Source organism: Cheilinus undulatus, linkage group 12 (assembly GCF_018320785.1).
Source record: "Cheilinus undulatus linkage group 12, ASM1832078v1, whole genome shotgun sequence".
NCBI lineage: Eukaryota > Metazoa > Chordata > Actinopteri > Labriformes > Labridae > Cheilinus > Cheilinus undulatus.
The window spans coordinates 23,141,641-23,162,195 of record NC_054876.1 but is presented as its reverse complement, the minus strand read 5'-3'; the positions used below and the strand labels follow the sequence as shown (position 1 = coordinate 23,162,195).

At 38.0% G+C, this 20,555-nt stretch overlaps 2 protein-coding genes across 4 annotated transcripts; both read right to left on the bottom strand.

The window, feature by feature from the left end:
* Positions 1 to 2,820: 2,820 nt before the first annotated feature.
* Positions 2,821 to 10,931, bottom strand: LOC121518289 (calcitonin gene-related peptide-receptor component protein). 2 transcript variants are annotated; one of them, XM_041800505.1, is made up of 6 exons: positions 10,851 to 10,931; positions 9,630 to 9,666; positions 9,420 to 9,518; positions 9,232 to 9,326; positions 8,732 to 8,789; positions 2,821 to 4,124 (listed from the first exon to the last, which is right to left on the bottom strand). In XM_041800505.1, the coding sequence occupies exons 1-6, from the start codon at positions 10,856 to 10,858 to the stop codon at positions 3,987 to 3,989; spliced, it is 435 nt and encodes a 144-aa protein (XP_041656439.1). In that variant the 5' UTR covers positions 10,859 to 10,931; the 3' UTR covers positions 2,821 to 3,986. The 2 variants fall into 2 exon arrangements, with proteins under 2 accessions (XP_041656439.1, XP_041656440.1); XM_041800506.1 differs by lacking the exon at positions 10,851 to 10,931 and adding an exon at positions 9,797 to 9,815.
* Positions 10,932 to 13,138: 2,207 nt separating this feature from the next.
* LOC121518446 (serine protease FAM111A-like) lies at positions 13,139 to 19,550 on the bottom strand. 2 transcript variants are annotated; one of them, XM_041800755.1, is made up of 4 exons: positions 19,441 to 19,550; positions 16,312 to 16,419; positions 16,076 to 16,174; positions 13,139 to 15,988 (listed from the first exon to the last, which is right to left on the bottom strand). In XM_041800755.1, the coding sequence occupies exons 2-4, from the start codon at positions 16,366 to 16,368 to the stop codon at positions 14,087 to 14,089; spliced, it is 2,058 nt and encodes a 685-aa protein (XP_041656689.1). In that variant the 5' UTR covers positions 16,369 to 16,419; positions 19,441 to 19,550; the 3' UTR covers positions 13,139 to 14,086. The 2 variants fall into 2 exon arrangements, with proteins under 2 accessions (XP_041656689.1, XP_041656688.1); XM_041800754.1 differs by having other exon boundaries at positions 19,341 to 19,541.
* Positions 19,551 to 20,555: the final 1,005 nt, after the last annotated feature.

Below are 20,555 nucleotides of genomic sequence, written 5' to 3'. Positions count from 1 at the left end.
GTGCGCCTGTCAAATTAGTATAAAGCACACATAAATAACCACTGAAATTCATGAATAAATAAGGAGATACTTAAATAATCAATGAGGGAAGTGCTAATGGAATAGGGAGACTACTGACCAGATAAAAGGTGCTAAAAGACTGAGAAGATAAATAACCGGATTTCTCTTTTCACTGGCTTTATTTTATGTACAGAAATGATGTGAATTTGAATTTATGGTTGATTGCATGCAATACAAAAGACAAAAAGATGGAAAAACTAAGTAAATCATAAATGAATTTCATGTCTTAAAAGCTGAAAAGAGACCCAGTCACAATGAGTCTGAAATAGTCAGAGTTAACAAGGCAACTGCTGTTGTGAAGGACCCAAATCATTTTCCAGGACCTGTTCCATATCACTCCCTGCTATTTACAAATTATATTTCACAGCACTATCTTTCAGATCTGATACCATCATATCTTAAGAGCTCATAGTGCTGTAACACACTATGCTCCCTGACTGCAGGCCTTTCTGTGGCATCTTACATTACTATGGGTGGTACAGCATTCAGTTGTCAGAACCCTTGCCTTTGGAAGCATCTACCCATCGCACTCCAGGAGACAGACACCATCTCAGCTTTTAAGATTCAGCTTAAAACTTTCCTTCTTGGTAAAGCTTATATGTAGTGCTGGCTCAGGCATCAGCCTGCTTACATCGCGTTCCACATTATTATGCAAACAACGTTTTTCTCTGATTTTCTAAATATCAATGCAAATGACAGTCATAATATTTTTCAAGTCATCAACAGTTAGAGTATAATTCAAATGTTTTTGAACAAACTTCATAATGATAAGTATTATTTTTTTAAAAATAAAAACCTCAAAATGCACTTTTCCACATGTTCCACATTATTAAGCAGGCCACAGGTTTCAACAATATGGGAAAGAAAAAGGATCTCTCTACTGCTGAAAAGTGTCAAATAGTGTAATGCCTTGGACAAGGAATGAAAACATTTGATATTTCAGGAAAAATTAAGCATGATCATCGTACTATGAAGAAATTTGTGGCTGATTTAGAGCACAGACGGGTTTGTGCAGATAAAGACATAATGAGGAAGGTTTCTGATGGACAAATTCATCAGATTAAGAGAGCAGATGCTAAAATGCCATTACAAAGCAGCAAACAAGTATTTGAAGCTGCTGGTGCCTCTGGAGTCCCACCAACCTCAAGGTGTAGGATCCTCCAGAGGCTTGCAGTCGTGTATAAACCTACTATTCAGCCACCCCTAACCAGTGCTCACAAGCAGAAATGGTTGCAGTGGGCCCAGAAATACATGAAGACTCATTTTCAAACAGTCTTGTTGACTGATGAGTGCCGTGCAACCCTGGATGGTCCAGATGGAGGAGTAGTGGATGGTTGGTGGATGGCCACCATGTCCCAATGAGGCCGGGACGTCAACAAGGAGGGGGCGGAGTCATGTTTGGGCCGGAATCATGAGGAGAGAGCTGATAGGCCCCTTTAGGGTCCCTAAAGGTGTGAAAACGACCTCGGCAAAGTATATAGAGTTTCTGACTGACCACTTTCTTCCATGGTACAAAAAGAGAATCATGCCTTTTGTATCAAAATTATCTTCAAGCATGACAGTGCTCCATCTCATGCTGCAAAGAATAGCTCTGTGTCATTGGCTGCTATGGGCATAAAAGGAGAGAAACTCATGGTGTGGCCCCCATCCTCCCCTGACCTCAACCCTACTGAGAACCTTTGGAGCATCCTCAAGCTAAAGATCTATGAGGGTAGGAGGCAGTTCACATCAAAACAGCAGCTCTGGGAGGATATTCTGACATTCTGCAAAAAAAATTCTAGCAGAAACTCTCCAAAAACTCACAAGTTCAATGGATGCAAGAATAGTGAAGGTGACATCAAAGAAGGGCTCCTATGTTAACATGTAACTTGTCCTGTTAAGATGTTTTTGATTGAAATAGCTTTGATTTCAGTAAATATGACCCCCTGATGCTGCTATTTCTACAAATGACCATTTTCAGTTCTTTACAACCTATGTTTTAAAAAGCTGTTGTGCTAAATAATGTGGAACAGTGCATTTTGAGGTTTTTATTTTTAAAAAAATAATTTTTGTCATCATGAAGTTTGTTCAAAAACATTTGAATTATGCTCTAATGGCTGATGACTTAAAAAATATACTGTCATTTGCATTAATATTTAGGAAAATCAGAGAAAAATATCATTTGCATAATAATGTGGAACGCGGTGTAGACTGCCTGGAGCACTCTGAGCTCCTGTCTCTTTTCTCTCTATCTGTATGCACTCATATCATTTTACTGTGTGTCACTACCTGTAAATATTCATGTACCATTTTCGGCACCAACTATTCATATGTCTTCCTGGGAGCTCCTTAGCTCCATTACACAGTACATTCCCCTGGATCATTGGTGAGGATGGGCCTATCATATAGTTTCATTATTATAAATGTTAATGTGAATCTAAGAGTAACTTTACTTCAACTACTAGAATTCCACCTCACTGTCATTACTGTTCTCCCGGTACAGTACTCCTGGTACAACTGCCTGGTTACCAAAAAAAAAAAAAAAAAGTGTTCTAGGTATATTTATATTTTCATCCTTTCACTTTTCTTATTGGTTCTTTGTGTTTAGCATGCAGAACTTTTTATATTACCGATTTTATATTACAGAGTACTTCAGTGTTACTAAATTGAGCCCATTTACAGAGGCTACTGTCCTAAAACAAAAATAAATAAATAAATAAAATAAATGAAGGAATCTTAGGTCAATTGCAAATCAGCAGACACTGGGGTCACTTGGGACTCTTAGCTTACATAACTTTCACTTTACTGTTGTTTCTCACTGTAGGGGAGCACAAAGCAGGGACAGGAAACTGATGTGATACACTAACAGGAAGCTAAAAACAGAATGGTAGACAAGTCTAACCAGCACATCCTTCCTCTGCTGTTTCACAATGTCCTAGCAGAAAAAAATGAGCATATCAAGACTCTTTCAATCAGGAATTTGAGTGTTTATGTATCAGTCTGCAGGTTCAATCCTGAGTGGTTACACAAACATATTTAGTAAAAGTCATGAGGGTTTCACTTGATGGCCACATTATTCAAAGATGATGAAAGATTTACTACCCCTTCAAACAGCAATAAAAAAAACTCAAAAAGATGTGATGTGCAGGTGCTGCTCTCTCTTTGTGTTGTGTTCACAGACCTACAGTTTGACACAAATAAAAGAAGAATTTAAGGTGACACCATTATTGTGGGACTCTGAATTGGGTCTCTGATTATAGTCCTACTTTAAGTTGGTCTATCATGCTACACCACATGTAAACAAGTAGAAGACAGCAGGTCTTTGCTGAAAGTGTTTGTGGTGTTATTAACTTACTGACCAAACATTAAAGGCATTTTTTTCATGACGTTAAAGAAAGAAAATAGCATGTTATGTAAAAATACTACAGGAAAAAGAGTTAACAACAACCTCTTGGTAAACATACATACACAGCCAGTGTTATATCATTATCTGACCTTATGCACCATTACAAACTTACTTGCAGCAAACCCTCTGTTTTATGCACCAGGGGGAGGGCAGAGATTTTAGTCAGGGGCCAGAAATATAGCCCTGTAGAAGCAGACTGTCTATGCATAAGCAATATCAAAGATGAAATACAATTAGACAAATCCAGTGGAAAACATCAGACTCACTGTCCCAAAACCTGCTCTTCGGATTTCAGCTGTATTTAAATAAGTACACATAAATTAGACACAAAATGTTATCATTTACAATTAAAAAAAAAAAAAAGTAACAGGGTCATTTTCATTTACTCCAGGCAGCTGCTGTGTTTCCTTTCCATCAGCTTGTTTCAGTTCAAACAGGGATGTAAAATGATGCAGATAAAAGAAACCAGTCCAGTTCTGTACTAACTTTAGACTTTACTCCAGCTCTCCACAGACAGTCTGAGTTGCAATGGGCTGTTGTGTCATGATTGTTCACTGGCTTCTTCCATCTCGGCCTCTGTGTTCTCCTGCTCCGGGTCACCTGGTAGAGCATCTGTGACTGTCTGGATGAGCTCTTCAATCTGCTCCTCTGATAACCGCTCCTCACTCTCCTCCACCAACTGAACAAAAACAGAAAATCATACAAATCCTCTTTACAAGTTCAAGTAATCATTTTTTTAACCCAGCAGCTTTTATTTAAATGCCACTCTGATGCACTTCTTAGTGCATTAACCTTTGAGGTTAAATAATAAACTCTTATAGACGAAAGTATTCGGCTACCTGACCATAACACAAGTTTTAAGTGGCCAGATATCAACAATACTAATGCTAGTGTTCAGATAATATGACAGTAGACACTTAAGACTTAAAAGAGAGGCGATTTGTTGTGCCACTGAATTCAATGTTGCATTTTACATCATTACACAGTTAGACTCTCTTAAATCTCCTCTGCTTAAAAAGCCAGGATGAAAACCTTCAATAAATTACACTTTTCAATGCTTAACAACAACTGAGATTGGCTCAGTACATAAAGCATTAGTTTGCCATCCCTCGATAGATTCACAATTTTTATGACGAACAAACGTTACTAAGAAAAGCACACAGTTACTAGGGGCATGGCTCTAATCACAGACTCTGTAGGATTAACCATAATCATATTAATCCACAGGAAGAAGTCTGGTTGGTTTGACGTCAGTCTGTTTATGTGAACTGTCCCTCCATCCTCTCACCCTAATGGGGTTCTATCCTGTAATAACAATGCTGTACATCACCCCTTACATTTAACCTACTGATGGGTTAAATATCCTGCACATAAAATCATGATCTCTGAGTGGTAAAAACATTTTACTAAAGAAATCAGTCAGATTCTTATTGAAGAGCTTATTGAAGGTAGCATCTCTTATTAGACCTATTATATAACAGAAAATCACTAGAGGACAACGGAGGTCAGTCAAGGGCAACACTTAGCTGTTCATATGGACTGTTTTCTATGAATTTGTCATTTTATCACAAGTCTTATCTCCTTCACCACACATTTTCAGCAGCATGGACTTTAAACGTTTTTATAGATTAGTGTATGTTCAATTTCTGAAATAAAGTAAAATTGCACATATTTACATTTCCAGGTTGTTATTTTCATTCTAGGGGTCCAATGAAACTGTTTATTCTACATCAAAGCATGGTATTGCTACAGTAATAATCGAAAGCATAAGAACAGCCACTTACTGTAGTTTAGGTTGTTTATATGATCACAAAGGAACTTGATTTATTTGTATGGAATGGACATGTATCCAATTATTTCATTAATCCTTGTGCCTGCAGAATTATTTTCATTGTACAGCTGAGGAAAGACAGGAAATATGGGTGAGAGCGAGGGGGAAGACATTCACCAAACAGCGCAGAGACCGGGAATCGATCTTGCAACCAATGCATTGAGGACTACAGCTTCTGTATTTGGGCACCTGCTTTACCAACGGAGCCAAAAACCAGCTCAGTTGCCAAGATCGAGCGTATGCCCAGAAAACAGGGACAAGCACCAACAGACCGACCCTTTCCAGGAATCCACATGTACAGAGAAAACAAGGCCAGCCAATTGTTGAAAACGCGTGTTACAGTGCCCTCCTGGTTGGCAAAACACACTAAACTGCCCTCTTGGGTGGAAAAAACATTAGGACCAGTTTGGATTATCTGGTGCTTATATGGTGTTAAAATGCACTAGAATACAGGAAATGTCATCTACTTAATTGAAAATGTTCTGGGGGACGACCCCCAGACCCCCTAGGGATTTATTTATTTATTTCGGTGTGTTCTTCACAGTCCAACGTTGAATCTACACAGTTCTTGTGGATGCTGATCCTAACTACAAACTAACTTGAGTAGTCTGTCTAGTTAGTCTGTTTTAAGGCTATATAATGTGCCATTTGTATAACATATAAACATGTCTAAAGTGCCCTCGAAAACATGCAAAACTTAGTGCCCTCTTCAGTGGTGAGAACGCGCTGTATGTGCCCTTTTTTTCTTTTCGCCCCTGCCTTGAAAAAGTCTGTGCACGCCACCGCACCAAAACAATGGGCCTCACATAAAAACAACTAGAGCTTCAAGCTCAGGACAGAGTAGGATGAGGAGCAGAGTAGCATCAAGCCATGGTTATACCACTCTCTTCAGCTGCTTCAGGACAGTTTTCTTCTTCAGCTGCTCTGATAATTACTGAAAAGTGCTCCAAAACTTTGAGCAAGTCCTGTTTGTTATAAATATTAATCCAGTGTAGAAATGTAGAAATCTGCGGTGGAATTGGCAAAATTGAAGTGAATTGGCAAACTTTACGAGCTGAAGACAGAAAATATGACGCGTTCAGGTAACCTCAGTAAATTAGATGACTGTATTCTATATCTTATGATGTCTTCAAATGTCACATAAAAACTGGATAATTAAGTTTTTGATGAGAAACTTCAATTAATACAGTGTGAATATGTGTTTATATTTGAGGGATATACAATAAATGTGACAGACTGACTCATAGCTTTTTTAACTCAAGCACTACTCAGCTAAGACCACTTGTAGTTTAAATATTTGCCCTTATTTTCCACCAAACTACTGAAAGTATCGATTGTGGTATCAATAAGGACTCAGATCAGCACTTTCAATGTGCTGTACATAGAACTAAAAGAGCAAAAATAAAACACTTGACAAAACAACCTTTAAAAATCTAAAAACATAAAAATATACCTAAACTAAAAAAATGCTGATTAATCATGATTAATCACAGTGTAGTGATGTGATTAACTTGATTAATGTTTTAAATAGAGTAACAGCACTACAAAAAACAAAGCAGATGTAAGTATCTCCCAAATTTCAAAAACACAAAATAAACATAGAAATAGGCTTAATTTATATCATCAGTGTGGGCAATGGCAAGTTATGTTCTGACCTATCACAGATACCACATGAGTTTTGTTTTCTAAATCAACAGTCAGCCTGTCTATCAGCCAGTCTGGGGTCCATTTCTAACAGTGGAAATAGGCTTAACATGTGAGTGAGTCCAGATAGCTGCAGGGCCATTGTACTTTTCCATGTGCACAGCAGCTTATTGATGTCCACGGTAATGGACTCAACATCTGAAACCCCCAAAATGCAATTTGGCTGGGATGAACAAGCTGTTTAAACAAGCTGTGCCATATTCTGCTGAGAGGTGGGTCTGCATGAAAGCATTAGTGACACAGAAAGGTGTCCCCACTGTGGACTTAAATCAGATTTTTCTTCTACACATGAATCAAGAGAGACATTTCAATGTAGAAACGAATCAGCCCTACTTTTTTTCAGATTGTGTGGCTGATCCAGTGTGTCAAAAATAAAGCTTTGACTGTGGTCGAACGGTCAAAAGAAAACTAATCCATTGTCTTTTTTCCAAACATTATTCTTTTATACAGGATGGAAAATGTCTCGGGGCCAGGGAAGAAGTAAAGGACAGCTAAAACCTCAGGTTTGAAGAGTATACCTCACTGCAATAAATGCTGTGCTGAAAGCAGTGTTAAGTAGATAAACTTGAAGTTAGGCTAAAAACAAAATTAACTCTGTTAAAAAACACAGAACTTTGTTACAAGGTTAGAATAAGAGCAAGACAGGACATTTGTAAAAAGTTAAACAAAATAGTTGTAATGGGAAAGGTTGCTAAGCCTACGTTACCCTATATCCATTGATATGATTGCAATTCGATTGATTGTATCAAAGAACTATTTTCATGATCATTTGTTCTTGTCACAGCTACACGATGCACTCTTAAATGTTGCTTTGCACAGACTTGTGTAACAGAATGCCTCTTCTTGTCTTACTTCTAGGATTTCCCAGTATTCCTACAATAAAGATAACAATAAAAGAAGAATTAAAGTGTCTGTTCTTATCATTTATAGACTCTGACTGGCCCTTTAAATACCAAAGATCATCTTCCTCAGTTAGGAAGCCGTAGTAGCATACAGGACTATTCAATCACAGCTTTTAGTTTTGAGTAACAACATAGCTGAGTTTCTAAGAACAGGACCGGTGCTTCTGTTTTCTTGTGGTTGTAAATAAACCCTATAAAACAATTTACTCTTCTGCTTTTCTATACCTAACCTCTTAAATCTTCAAAAACAGGTAAAAATATGACCCACAAAAACATTCTTTAGACTATTTTCCCCTGTGGATGAAAACATAAATGGCCCCCTAATCCAGCAGCATGATGTGCATACGGGGCAACCTAAAAGAAAATGCTGTGCAGCAGGGAGGCCCACTGAGGTATTTTCAATTGTTCCACACAATACTGCGTGGTAGGACAAGTTCATTGTCTGCTTTCTACCTCTAGTACAAAACACATTACGTTCCCTATTGTATTGTACTGTGCTGTAGTGTATCATATAGTGCAGTACTGTATAACTTCATTTTGCATTGTACTGTGTTGTGCTGTTTCATTATGTTCTTTATCTTATCAAATAGCATCACATCGTGCCAGACCATATCACACTGCATCACGATACATCGTAATTTGCTGTATCACATCATAACATATCTTATTGCGACTTTCCGTGAGATTTCCAACGCTGGTCCCCAGACTGATGCAAGTGTTACTGTATCTAACAATGAATTATTTTAATATAAGTAAATGTGTAAAACAGCTATGGACAGGATATCTCTGGCTATAAGACACAAAGACAGTTAAGAAAGCTTAAACTAGTAAAAGGCATGCAACACTCACTAGCTGAATTTCCACTGCTGTTTGTGGTCGGTGGTTCAGGAGCTGCAGTTTCTCTGCCCTGAGGGGTGAAAAATATCAGGTAATATGTGTTCAGAGCAGAGCTTACAGCATATATGATTATGTTATCTCGTGCAGGGGTGATCAAACTTTACAGCCCAGGACCCCCAAAACAAGACTGAAGGTGGTTGAGGCAGAGTTCAACACAGCAATGCACAGTCAAAAAATAATCATGTGCAAACTTACATTTTACATTTTTAAACAATGCCTTGTTTCAGCATAAATCTCTTCTTTATTACATTTAACTAACTTAATGCATTTATTATTTCATTTAGAATGGGTAAAATATACAATTTTCAATCATTTCTAAAAGGCATCTGGTGGCCCACTCTCAGCGTCTTGTGACCCCCAGAGGGGATCCCTGCCCCCATGTTGAGAACCCCTGAATATGTTTTCAATAAAAACACGAAGGTAAAATCTAGAGTTTAGTTGAGCTGACTGACTTTGTGAGTTTGTGAGGCATCATGGTGTTGAGGAAGTCTTTGACAATCTCTGGACTCTGCCTGCTGCACGGCGTCTTGGACAGATACTTCAGCGTCTGGGTAGAAATGAGGAAAGGTTTAAATTTTTCATGCAACGCAACATACCCTCAGAGCAGGTATAAGGCATCAGAGACAGGATGAGTGCTGACCTCATACATGATGGTGTTGAGGTTCTGTTGCCCCACGCTGTGTTTGTTCTTCCCACTGTCCTTCCTCTGTTCCTTCAAATCTGTGAGGAGCTGGAAAACCTGGAAAATGCACAGGCACAATTCAGAAACAAAACTACATTTTATCTATTGATGACAGGACAGAATTAAAGTTTTTTTAGCAAAACAGTTAGATGTAATATGAGACATTACCTCGTAGTTGCTCAGCATCGCAGCATTTGCATTTTTCCTAAAAATGACATTATATCTTTAAGCATACAAGTTCATTCTTACGTAACCTTAAAAATCTGTGAATGTGAGCAAATGATTTACAACCAAAGGTCAGCTCCCTCACTCTGAAGCTTTTGACCAAGTCTCACCTACACTCGGAGCGAGGATCTTAGGATAAGGTTTCAAGGTTTTTAAAGCTCAAAGATGGATGGGGTAAGTTTTCAGTTCATATTAGGGGAGAAAAGGTACAGAACGATAAAATGCTGAAAACATGAAGAGGGCATTTAAAAAAATCTAAACAGTAAAGTTATTTGCGGAAAACTACATTACAAACTACTGGAGGAAATGGGCTGTGTATAAATATGTAACCTAAACACAGGCAATTTCCCCATTAGGCAAAGCTAGGCAATCACCAGGGGCCTCTTAAACCATATATTATAATTTGTGCTGTCAAAAATTATGATCCATCAATCATGGAGGTGAAAAATGTGATTGATAAAAATAAAAAAATAATACTGTGATTTGCAGCCGAAGAACATGTAAGTTCCACCGGACAAAGACATGTTAAAATATCTCTACGTGGTGATTAAATGCTCTCCTAAGGGGTGATGAGCACTGTTGACATAGATATTTATAGTAATTAAGATTTAGTTATTTCCTGGAATTCTTTGGTTCATTGTTGCATGCAAAAAAAGCTTTGATTGTTTTAGTTGCGCTTAGTTAAATGGGGAAGGGCCTGATGGTTGTCTGTGTCTAAGACTAAAGGACCACAACCGCCCCTGGGCCTGAATGGTCTAGTGCTCCAGTGTAACGTCTGAAATACATTGTTTCAATCATTTAGTATAGTACTCCGCTACAGGACAGTATAATGACAGTACAGTTTTGAAGGCACAGTAATGTTATTTAGTTTACATGTTGATTATTTAGAGAAAGTCTCTGATAGTAAATACATCTAAATCATAATGAGAAATTACAGAATGCATTTAAAGCCCTTGGTTTTACGATTTTTAACGCAGGCTTTTTAACAGGCTCATTAATATGTCGCAAACATGTCTCCATGTAGTGTACGGATCATTGCATAACATCTGGAAGTAACAAAGACATAACTATAGCTTTCGACATGTTCTTTTGTCACACTTGAAATAAAAATACATACACTCCTCCAATTAATACATTTTGTGAGAATAAATGTATAGAGCTTACACTTCCATTTCGTCAGGCACGCAGCTGCGGTCCGTAGCAGCTAATGCGCTCGTGTAGAAAAACAAACACGTAAATGGTTCCGCCTTTCAACACTGAGCAGCGTCTCCTCCATGTCCTTTGTGCCAACTTACACAAATTCATTGTTTTCAAAAGCTCGCCTGAAGTGACAAAACCTCAGAGCAAAAATCTGACAGGAGATCCTAGTGAAGGGAGAGGTGGGCCGACCCACTTTATTAATCCCGAACTGATTACGATGTACCGATATCCGACATCAAATCCAATATTTATAAAGCCATAAGTAATATAATTATTTTTGGTGGTATTATGTGTAAGGTTACACAAAGTTCTGGTAAAGTTGTGACAGGATATCTCATTCAAAAACTAAAAAATACTTTAAAATGCATAAACAACATTCCCCAATAAAACTTTGTGGTGGCTTCACAAAGAAATAGGCAGCAGCAACAAATGTGATGATTTAATTTTAAATATCTGAATCTGCAGTGTATGGTAAAAACAGCAACTACAACTGTAAACAAACAACAGGAGCACAGGGATACTGCAGCAAAATGAAAACTTATCATACAAATCTAACTGTAAATACATAGAAGTAGTATCTAGGAAAAAACCCTCAAAACAAAACAAACAAACAAGCAATTAAGAAAAACAATGATTCAACTACAGGATGTATCTTGGGACATTTGCAGCAGGAAGCAACAAATTTGAAATTTTCAAATGAAAAAATTGACATAAATAAGTAAACTGCTACTGAAAAATGAAAGCACTCAAAAACAACAATTACAGACTTCTATTGTTATTTGTCAAAAGAAGTGCCTTTATCATTGTTTAAACTTAGCTTTAGCACCGTGTTTACAGTCAGCCGCACTCTGTAAAATGGCTTCTTCAACCTCATTAAACACCACAGCCCCGCTTTTTTGAATGATTGTCATGGACCTAAACCAAGCAAATCATGAGTAAAAACCCCTTTAAGCAGTTATTTAAGCCATTGTGATACAAGTTGCTGCAGCTCATATGAAAGAGACACTTGCTTCATGTTGCTGTTAATACAGACATTAAACTTAGAAGAACAACTCACCTTTTACCTCAGTGATCATCAACTGGCAACTCAGGGGCCACATCAAGCCCCCCACACCTTTCCATTCGGCCCCCAGAAGATTTTTAATTCAGAAAATGTGCAGGATAAAATATGCTGTGGTATTCTGTGTATTTTATCTTTAAATCCATACAGCTATTTAAACTACCCCGAAACTACTGAGACTGAAGCAATTTTTTATTAGCAGTGATTTATATATCATCATTATCATATAAACAATTTTACTGAAATCCCTGTCTGCCAATAATACAAAAAATATGACCAATGATAAAAACATACAAACCAGTCCATCCTTGATTAAAACTACAGTATCTGCATTGACTGTCTGGTTTAGGACCACTGGGAGTGTCATTTTTCTTGCCTGACAACCAAAATAAAGGGTCAGATTCTTGCATGTGTTTTTCACGAATTACAACACAGTATATTAACATCAAACTTAGAGATTGTCAACATGACAGCTCCAGAAATGCATAGCCAAAATATCTCAGTCACTTCCTCATGTATTGTTGCAGAACAGGCAATCTGGCTAATCTCACTGCTAAAAGATTAAATCAATGTGTATTTTGAAGAAAATAATATTTAAACATATTTTGATTAGACAAAAATGTTTATTCTAATGTATTTTAAAGTCCAGCCCCAAAAGTGTGTGTCAAGGAAAAAGCTGGCCCATGTACAAATGTAGCTGATGACCCGTTTTGCCTCATTACTGTGCTGCACATTAATCACAGATGACTGCTCTTCATTGTCGGGACAAAATATGATGACTGGACACAGACTGAGTTGTTGTCTGTCACAAAGCACTCTGCTATGCTAGCGGCGGCATTGTTTATGCCTTGTGTGTGTGGAGCATATACGGCCCAGGGTCAGGATTTGGATTGGTAACATGGATCAGCAGCGAGCATGTAATATCAGACCCGATACTTGATTGCATCTGGCCCATCTCTAAGTGTAACCATGACTTCTTTAAAAAAGAAAAGAATAAAACTGCATATGTGATCTACTAAGTTTTATTCTTATTTAAATTGTATTCACATTGAATACTTATTCTAAAAAGAACTAATAGTGAAAGTTAGCAAATTCATAAAGGTTTTCACTTGACCTCAGAATCACAGCTTTGACTCTTCATTTTTGTTCAGGTAGTCTATGTCTGATGAGAGAAAAAGCACAACCAAAATCCAACAATATAAGAAATCATTTTATTACATTTCATTAACTTCAATTTCAGACCATGCTGTCATGGCATTGCCATGCATTAACAATAAAAAAAGAGACACAACATTTGAATCATATTATATAAAATGATAATGAAGAAGTGTATTTAACATAATACAAACAATAGCCACAACCAGTCCAATGCTGTTATTGAGATCATACTGATATTTGATTTTAAAAATGAACCGTAAGACAAAAAAATGCAAATTTTTCCCCACAAAATTAATGAAAACATTATATACAGAGCCAGACATTAAAACCAGCACTTTGCTGCAACAAACACCTCATATTTTTTCTTTTTCATCCTGCACAAAGATCTCCATCTAATCTGCAGACATGAACCTCAACGTGTTTTAAAGTACATCATACTATCAGTTCATAATATTTGATTGTAGTCTGGCTGTCCAACCTCTGCAGGTATTTTCACTTTAAGCAAGCACAGAGGAGAATCTGTAGGATTCTAAACCTGAAGAAAATATTTTAAAAACAAGCTGTGACTAACAAGTCACCCAAAAAATACAGGCACAAATATAACCTTTCATGAACCAAAGTCTAACCATCCATTTACAAAGCTTTAAAAAATAGTGCACACAGATATTGGTGAAATCATGTCACTAAGAATGACTAATGACTACATTTATTTTAGGGATATGATTGGCAAAAAAATGAAAGCAAGAAAAAAATATACACACAAAGACTATTTAAAATATTTCTCTCTTGCAACAGTCTGTTGGTCACTGTTATGGAACCATTACCGTAGTGCTGATAATACAGAATACTTCAGATATCCCTGCACTGTTGGAAAACAGAAGCATTCTAGTACATGAAAAATATAAAACCAGATATGTCAGAAAATGTTGCTTACTGCTGAAGCTGTTTTCACTGTGGATATTTGTGAGCAGTCTTTGAGCACTCAGTCAATGTCCATGGGGAAAGGTTCCTCTTTCTGACTTAAGAGTCCAAAAAACATCATCAGACTCTTGTCATTTGTGTGCACTGCATGGTCGAATGCCTTTTTAAATGACGTCAGATTTCTGCTTTCGACCAGTTTCTTCAAGTTGGTCATCATGTTTTGGTGTTGCACATAATTACAAGCCAAAAATTCCCTCAGCACGTCAAACCTTTCCCTCTCCACCATCTGGAGGATGATGTGTTCGAGGATGAAGGACAAAGGATAGCCATACTCGATGACACTGTTCCTTTCGCCACTGAATTTTCTGTATGCATAGCCTCCAGAATGCATGGCAACAACATTGCAGTGCTCGTCAAACACAGGCGAGCCAGATGAGCCAAAATAAAAGCAAGACTCATAGGTGAGAGCTGGTCCCATACGTGGAAAGTACTTTGCCACATTTTCAAAAAAGTGGTGGGTAACTAGCTGAATGTGCTCCTGGTTTTCACTATAATCCACGTCCTCTACCAAAACCCCTTCTGGATTTTCACCACAATGCCTCGCCACAACCTCTGTGCGATTATTGGTGGGAATGATCAAGCATGAGTCGATCTTTTTCACACCACCATCGGGATGGCCAATAATGCAAATTCCTCCACTTCTGGGGAGGAACCCAAAATGGTTTAAGAGACAACGCGGTAGTTCCCGATCAGCACTGAGCTTGAGCAAAGCCCAGTCATACATGTGGCCTGAGGCGTCAAAACAGTGTTCAAAGCCTGTGACCTCCTCCACCTTTGCTCCACACCCTGACTGGTCCAGACTCTCAAAAGAGAAGTGGACAGTCATCTGCTCACTAAACTGCCTTGTGCTCTCATCATAAATGCTATCAAGAACATGTCCGTTTGTGAGGACAAACTTGTCAAACAGGAGAAAGCCACTGCCTTTTGGTCGCCCGTTAACCCTCACTTGGCAAACAGAATCACTGAGATTCATCAGTCTCTTCATTGTTTTCACCTCCCTGCATGTCTCAGCATTTTTTCCATACTCCTCATGGTAGAGTTTCTGAATATCAGAAACCTTAGGAACTCCTGTTTTCACCTTTTTGACCAAATTTTTAACCTCAGAATTTAGCTTACGCCTCATACCCTCTGAATTTGGTATTGTTTCTGCCTGAATATTACCCTTTGACTTTTCTCTTTCTTTTGTTGGGCTAGCTTTCACTGACCCAAGCTTGTTCAACTGTTGCTGATGATTTTCATTTTCATCACAGTCAGATGTCTGAGATTCATTCTGTGGCACATAAGCATCATCAAGACTCTGAGGAGGGCTTTCTGGTGGAGCAGACTTATTGATCATTTTGATCTTGACAGTTTTACCATCAAGATTATCAACTAGATCAAGCATCTCTGTTCTTACTTCAGCACCTTTCGTAAAAAGGGCACAGTTCTTTTTGAAAACGACATCCTGTAAACGACCATCTCTTTTTAATGCATGCTTCACTTTTTCTCCTTTGTATGCATACACTGTGATTTCCTCACACTTTTTTCCTAGTTCTCTGTTTCTCATGAATCTTACGACATGTTTACCTCCTTTGGTCAACACGTGAAATGTCACAAGCGCATCAGAGGTAACCTTTCTTGGAGCACAATTTTCAGCTGATTGCTTAGGCTTCTCTGAAGCTTTGATGTATGTGACATCAAGGCGCTCATCCTTAATAAGGCTGCATGGGAAGTGTGAACTGATAGCTTTCCCATCCCTTAAAATAACAAGTTCTTTGTTTTTATTCCTCCCTGCCAGTTCTCTAAACTGTGCACTTCTCTTCAGTGAATCCTCAATAGTTCCTGCTTTATTGCAGGTGAGGTCTGTGAGAACCTTGGCACTTCCATACCACTGAAAGGAATGGCTTGCATGAAGCTCCACTTCCTAGGGAGATAACACATAGTTGGTACTGTAAAATAAATTTGGTTCCATTATGATTTCATTCTTTAACAATCCATTCATCAGAAATACCTGTTTAACTGAAGTTTGCCACAGAGTAGGAGCTGATGTCAGCTGACGCTGGGCGAAAGGTTTGTTACATCCAGAGGAGGTTCCCAGTTTATAACTGGGCTGATAAAGAAGAGAGAAGTGAGAAGAGACATAGACAGCTTTATATCATCTCAAGAAAGGCCAAAGTGCAATTAAATCAAAATTAATTTCTCCTACAATAGAAGAAGATAACATGTTTTTTAAGGAGGAATCTCTACCTTGAAATAATCATCCATAGGTCCTTTAATCTTTTTAGACTTTAATATGGAGAACATGTTTTCACTGCTGAAGAACTCAGTTGCCCTAAGAAAAGATTGTGATGTGACCTGCACAAAAAAAGGGGAAAAAAGATTAATTTTGTGTCACTAAAGCGCTCATGCAATAAACATTAAGATTATTACATTATAACTTTTACTGTTGTTCGTCTATGTTAAAAAATGGTATTAAAAGGAACCCTGCATGATCAGACAAGTTCATTTTGTTGGATAGATATTGGATGTCTCAAATGTATATTAAACTAAAAAACTCACTAAATATCCCACATATCTGCATTCTGAGTACATTTCAGCTCATAAACTCACCAGGAGACCGCCATGTTTTGATCCGCACTGATAGTGTGACGTCACAGTTCGGCGGCGCTCCTCTCCATTGCTAAGCAGTAACCGTTTTTCAGACCGTTTTTCTGCTTGCAGCTTTTGCTGACATGAGTTTGCTGCGTGTTGGTTTTGTCTCCCTGCTGGCAAAGCTCTTTCATTCCTTCTAAGTTTTACCTCAATAAAACTCCCTACAAGTGACTGGATTCAATGTATAGTGGAAGTATGCCGGGAGCTTTTCAAAATAAAAGCATTATGTACATATGAATGGAGTTTCTCCAAAGAAATGCTAAAGTGGACTTTTACTTTGAAAGGCGCAAACCAGAAGTGCTTTCATTCTGTGTTTATCTTTACCTGAACCATGTGGAAACAAAGTCTCATAAAGAAGAGAAGTTCAGGGAACAACTTTATTAAATAGGCGCATTTTAGCGCGTGGCCTTCATCTGGTTCATCAAGAAACAGATTTCAAATATTTTCTACCCATGTGGACGTACATATTTGCTACAATAAGGTAATTATGGCTCTGTATTTATCATTTTCCTGTCTAGATAGACAGACAGCTCGTAGTACAAATATAAAATGGAAGAGACTTCAAATTTTAGAATTCCCCATACGTGAGACATGGTGAGTTTCTGAGATACAGCCCTTACACTGGCTGCCAGTCTGAAACAGCGGTTACTGCATAGGAAAGGGGAGGATCACTGCAGCACTGTGATGGTCTCCTGGTGAATTCATAAACTCAAATGACTCAAAATGCAGATATCTTGTGAGTTTTTTTTAGTTCAATATGTATATGAGAGATAAAAATATCTATCCAACAAGATGAACTTGTCTGATCATGCAGGGTTTCTTTTAAAGACAAAGAGTAAGGTGGCAAACAGCCATTGCTTTAAGTGGAATAAGTTGTCAGTGGGCAAGAGGCAGGGTACACCCTGGACTGGTCGCCAATCAATCGCAGGGCTGACATATAGAGACAAACAACCAGGCGCGCTCACTTTCACACCTACGGCCAATTTAGAGTCACCAATTAACCTAATGAGCATGTTTACTGGTGGTGGGAGGAAGCCGGAGTACACGGAGAGAACCCACGCGTGCAGCCCCCCAGTGTCAACATGGACATAGAAAATTATATAAAAATAAACTAAACTTAAAACAAAAAGTAAGCCAATTTGTATTTGGTATATTATTTCTTTGTTGTAACAATGCTTCTCGGCAATACATTTTTTACCGTTGGAAAGCCACATTTTTCATGGGCGCAACCCACATACTCAGCTCTGCTGCTCATCCCACAAATGCATGATCCTTACAAATGTAGCATCATTTGAAAGCGTAATAAACAGGCTTTCCAACAATATAAGATTTATTTCCAAGAAGCATTGTTACAACAAAGAAATAATGTACCAAACACAAATTGCCTTACTTTTTGTTTTAAGTTTAGATGGTTGTGGGGGAAACACATAATATTAAACAATAAAGCTCCTTACATAAAATAAGAAAAATATGTTATTCCCCCGTCAGACTCAACAAATGACAGTCAATATATGGCTCCAACTACCCAAATAAATCTAAAAAAAATAAACCATAATAATAACCATAATATGAAATATGAAAAACAAAATAAAAATAAAACAAATAAAAACAAAATTATATTTAATAAAAATAACAACATATAAAAATGTCTCATGCAGTGAATAGTTTTTTTGCCCAGTCAGCACCAAATGTAGAGATTAAACAGCCCCTCCACCCACTCCACCCACTGACACCGAGTCGCTGCTGTGTTTGTGGACTGACTTTGCCACTGTTTATCCAGGCTTTTAGTCTCTGCCTATGAGCCAGCTGTTCTTTGATCAAATATACTCCATGATCCTTTGACCAACAGCCTGGCTGTTCATTTTAAATGCCGTTATTGATATTGAACATTGTTATTGTTGACATCTCCTTCAGAGGAAATATCAGCAGGAACAGCAACAGGCTCCTCCGTGGAGGAGCTGCTGCTCCAGTGCTGAATCTGGTCTAGTACTAGACTGTACAGGAGAGGTGAACGTTTCATAGGGATTTTCCACCTGCACAATGACTAGTGCGTTCACCTGGATTCCTATACAGAGAAGTGGGCCACACGCATCTATTTAGATGCTATTGTGAATCATCCACAAAAGCTGTCAGTTATGGAAAAGAAAGGAGAGTGTACCAGCAATTTGTGAGAAGTGCTGTTATGCAGGAAGTAGTCTCGATCAGCTATCGGGCAAAATGCCCTCACAGCACTGGTATTAACTGTTTTTATGGCGCCATATGTTTCTACAACAAACAAAGCTCAGGTGAACGCAATTATTAAAAGCCAAAGTAGAAAGCAAATGTTATTTTTCTTCAACTATGATATGGCAAGAATTTACATAACTGCAGACAATGTTAGGCAGACATCCAACAAAGCCTACATGCACGGCGGGTTTTAACGGGGTTGGAAAGGGAACATGGCTTTTCATGTGCGTACAGCTTTTAGGGAATCCCATAGTTTATTAACAGAGAGTTTTAGATCGTGTTTCCACCTCAAACGGATTCACGCACCGTTTCTTTACCCGTACTACTTCATAATGTCTCTATACAATGTTAGTCCGATTTTGCTTCACAGAACATTTACGTCCATTAATTTTGTTTACCTGTGAATAGCGATTCTATCTTCCCGTAACAAGTTAGCCAACTTCGTATGATAGATCTGGAATATAGGATAATTTTCGTGAAATTCGTGCATGAACTCACACAAAATCCGCTGACAGTTCCGCACCGTCGACTTTCACTACTGCGAGTAAAGAACTTTCGAGGTCATTTGGATTTACCGCGTCCTTTTCGGAGGCGGCTCCTTCTTCTTCCTCATCTTGCTCTTATTCTTCTTCTACGGCGGTTGGCAACCAACCTTATGTGCCTTACCGCCCTCCTCCTCGAAGGCTCCTCTTAGTAGCGATTTGCCGTTCGTGAACGAGCCGGTTCAAATAGCTGACTCTTGTACGTGAACGATAAGATCCGTTTTCAATCGGGTGTGCCATACAGCCCAGCCAATGACTATATTTCATTTGAATGTGTTTCGGGAAGAAAGAATATTTCCAAAAATAATTACATGATATTTTCACTATATACAAAATAAAGCTTAGCATAGTTGGAGTAAAACACCAGCACAAATATCAATCATGTGTTATGACATTGCTGAATTTGGCAAGTCAAGTGAAGCCAAAGAGGTACGGAATGAAGAGCCGAGGGAACCGGCTTTTCTTGCTGAGCTGAGCAAAATGACCCTGATCACAAAAAGAGCCTTAATTCCCATCCCTGCCTCCAACATGTTGCAATTACTATTCTTTTTTACATCAAACTTTATTGCCCTTGTTTCCAAAACAGTAGCAACTTTTCACAACATTAGAAGATAATTAAAAAGACATCTATGTACAGTGAGTGAAAATCTAAGAAATCATGTATTACAATTCACGTGCACTGATTCAAGAGAAATATAAAACAAAATAGAAAAGAAACAGTTCATGCTGGGGGATATCCGAATCTATAAAAGAATATACATATCACATGTAACAGTTTTAATTACTTTTAACTACTTTTTTGCTTCTCTTGTTGTTTTTCAATTAAAAAAAGCGTATCCTTTTTCATGAATGAAATCACATTACTCATGCCTGAAACGTATTTGCAGAGGGGTAACACCAATAAAAATGCTCAACAGTTTTTAGGACATTCGTTGCAAAAGCTATCTATATCAGTTTTAAATCTTCTTCTACTGGTTGTATTGGATAAAATCTATGGATACGCTTATATAATATATAAATATTTAAACTTTATTGGTGATTAAATATTTACTTGATCAGCCCATGGATCAG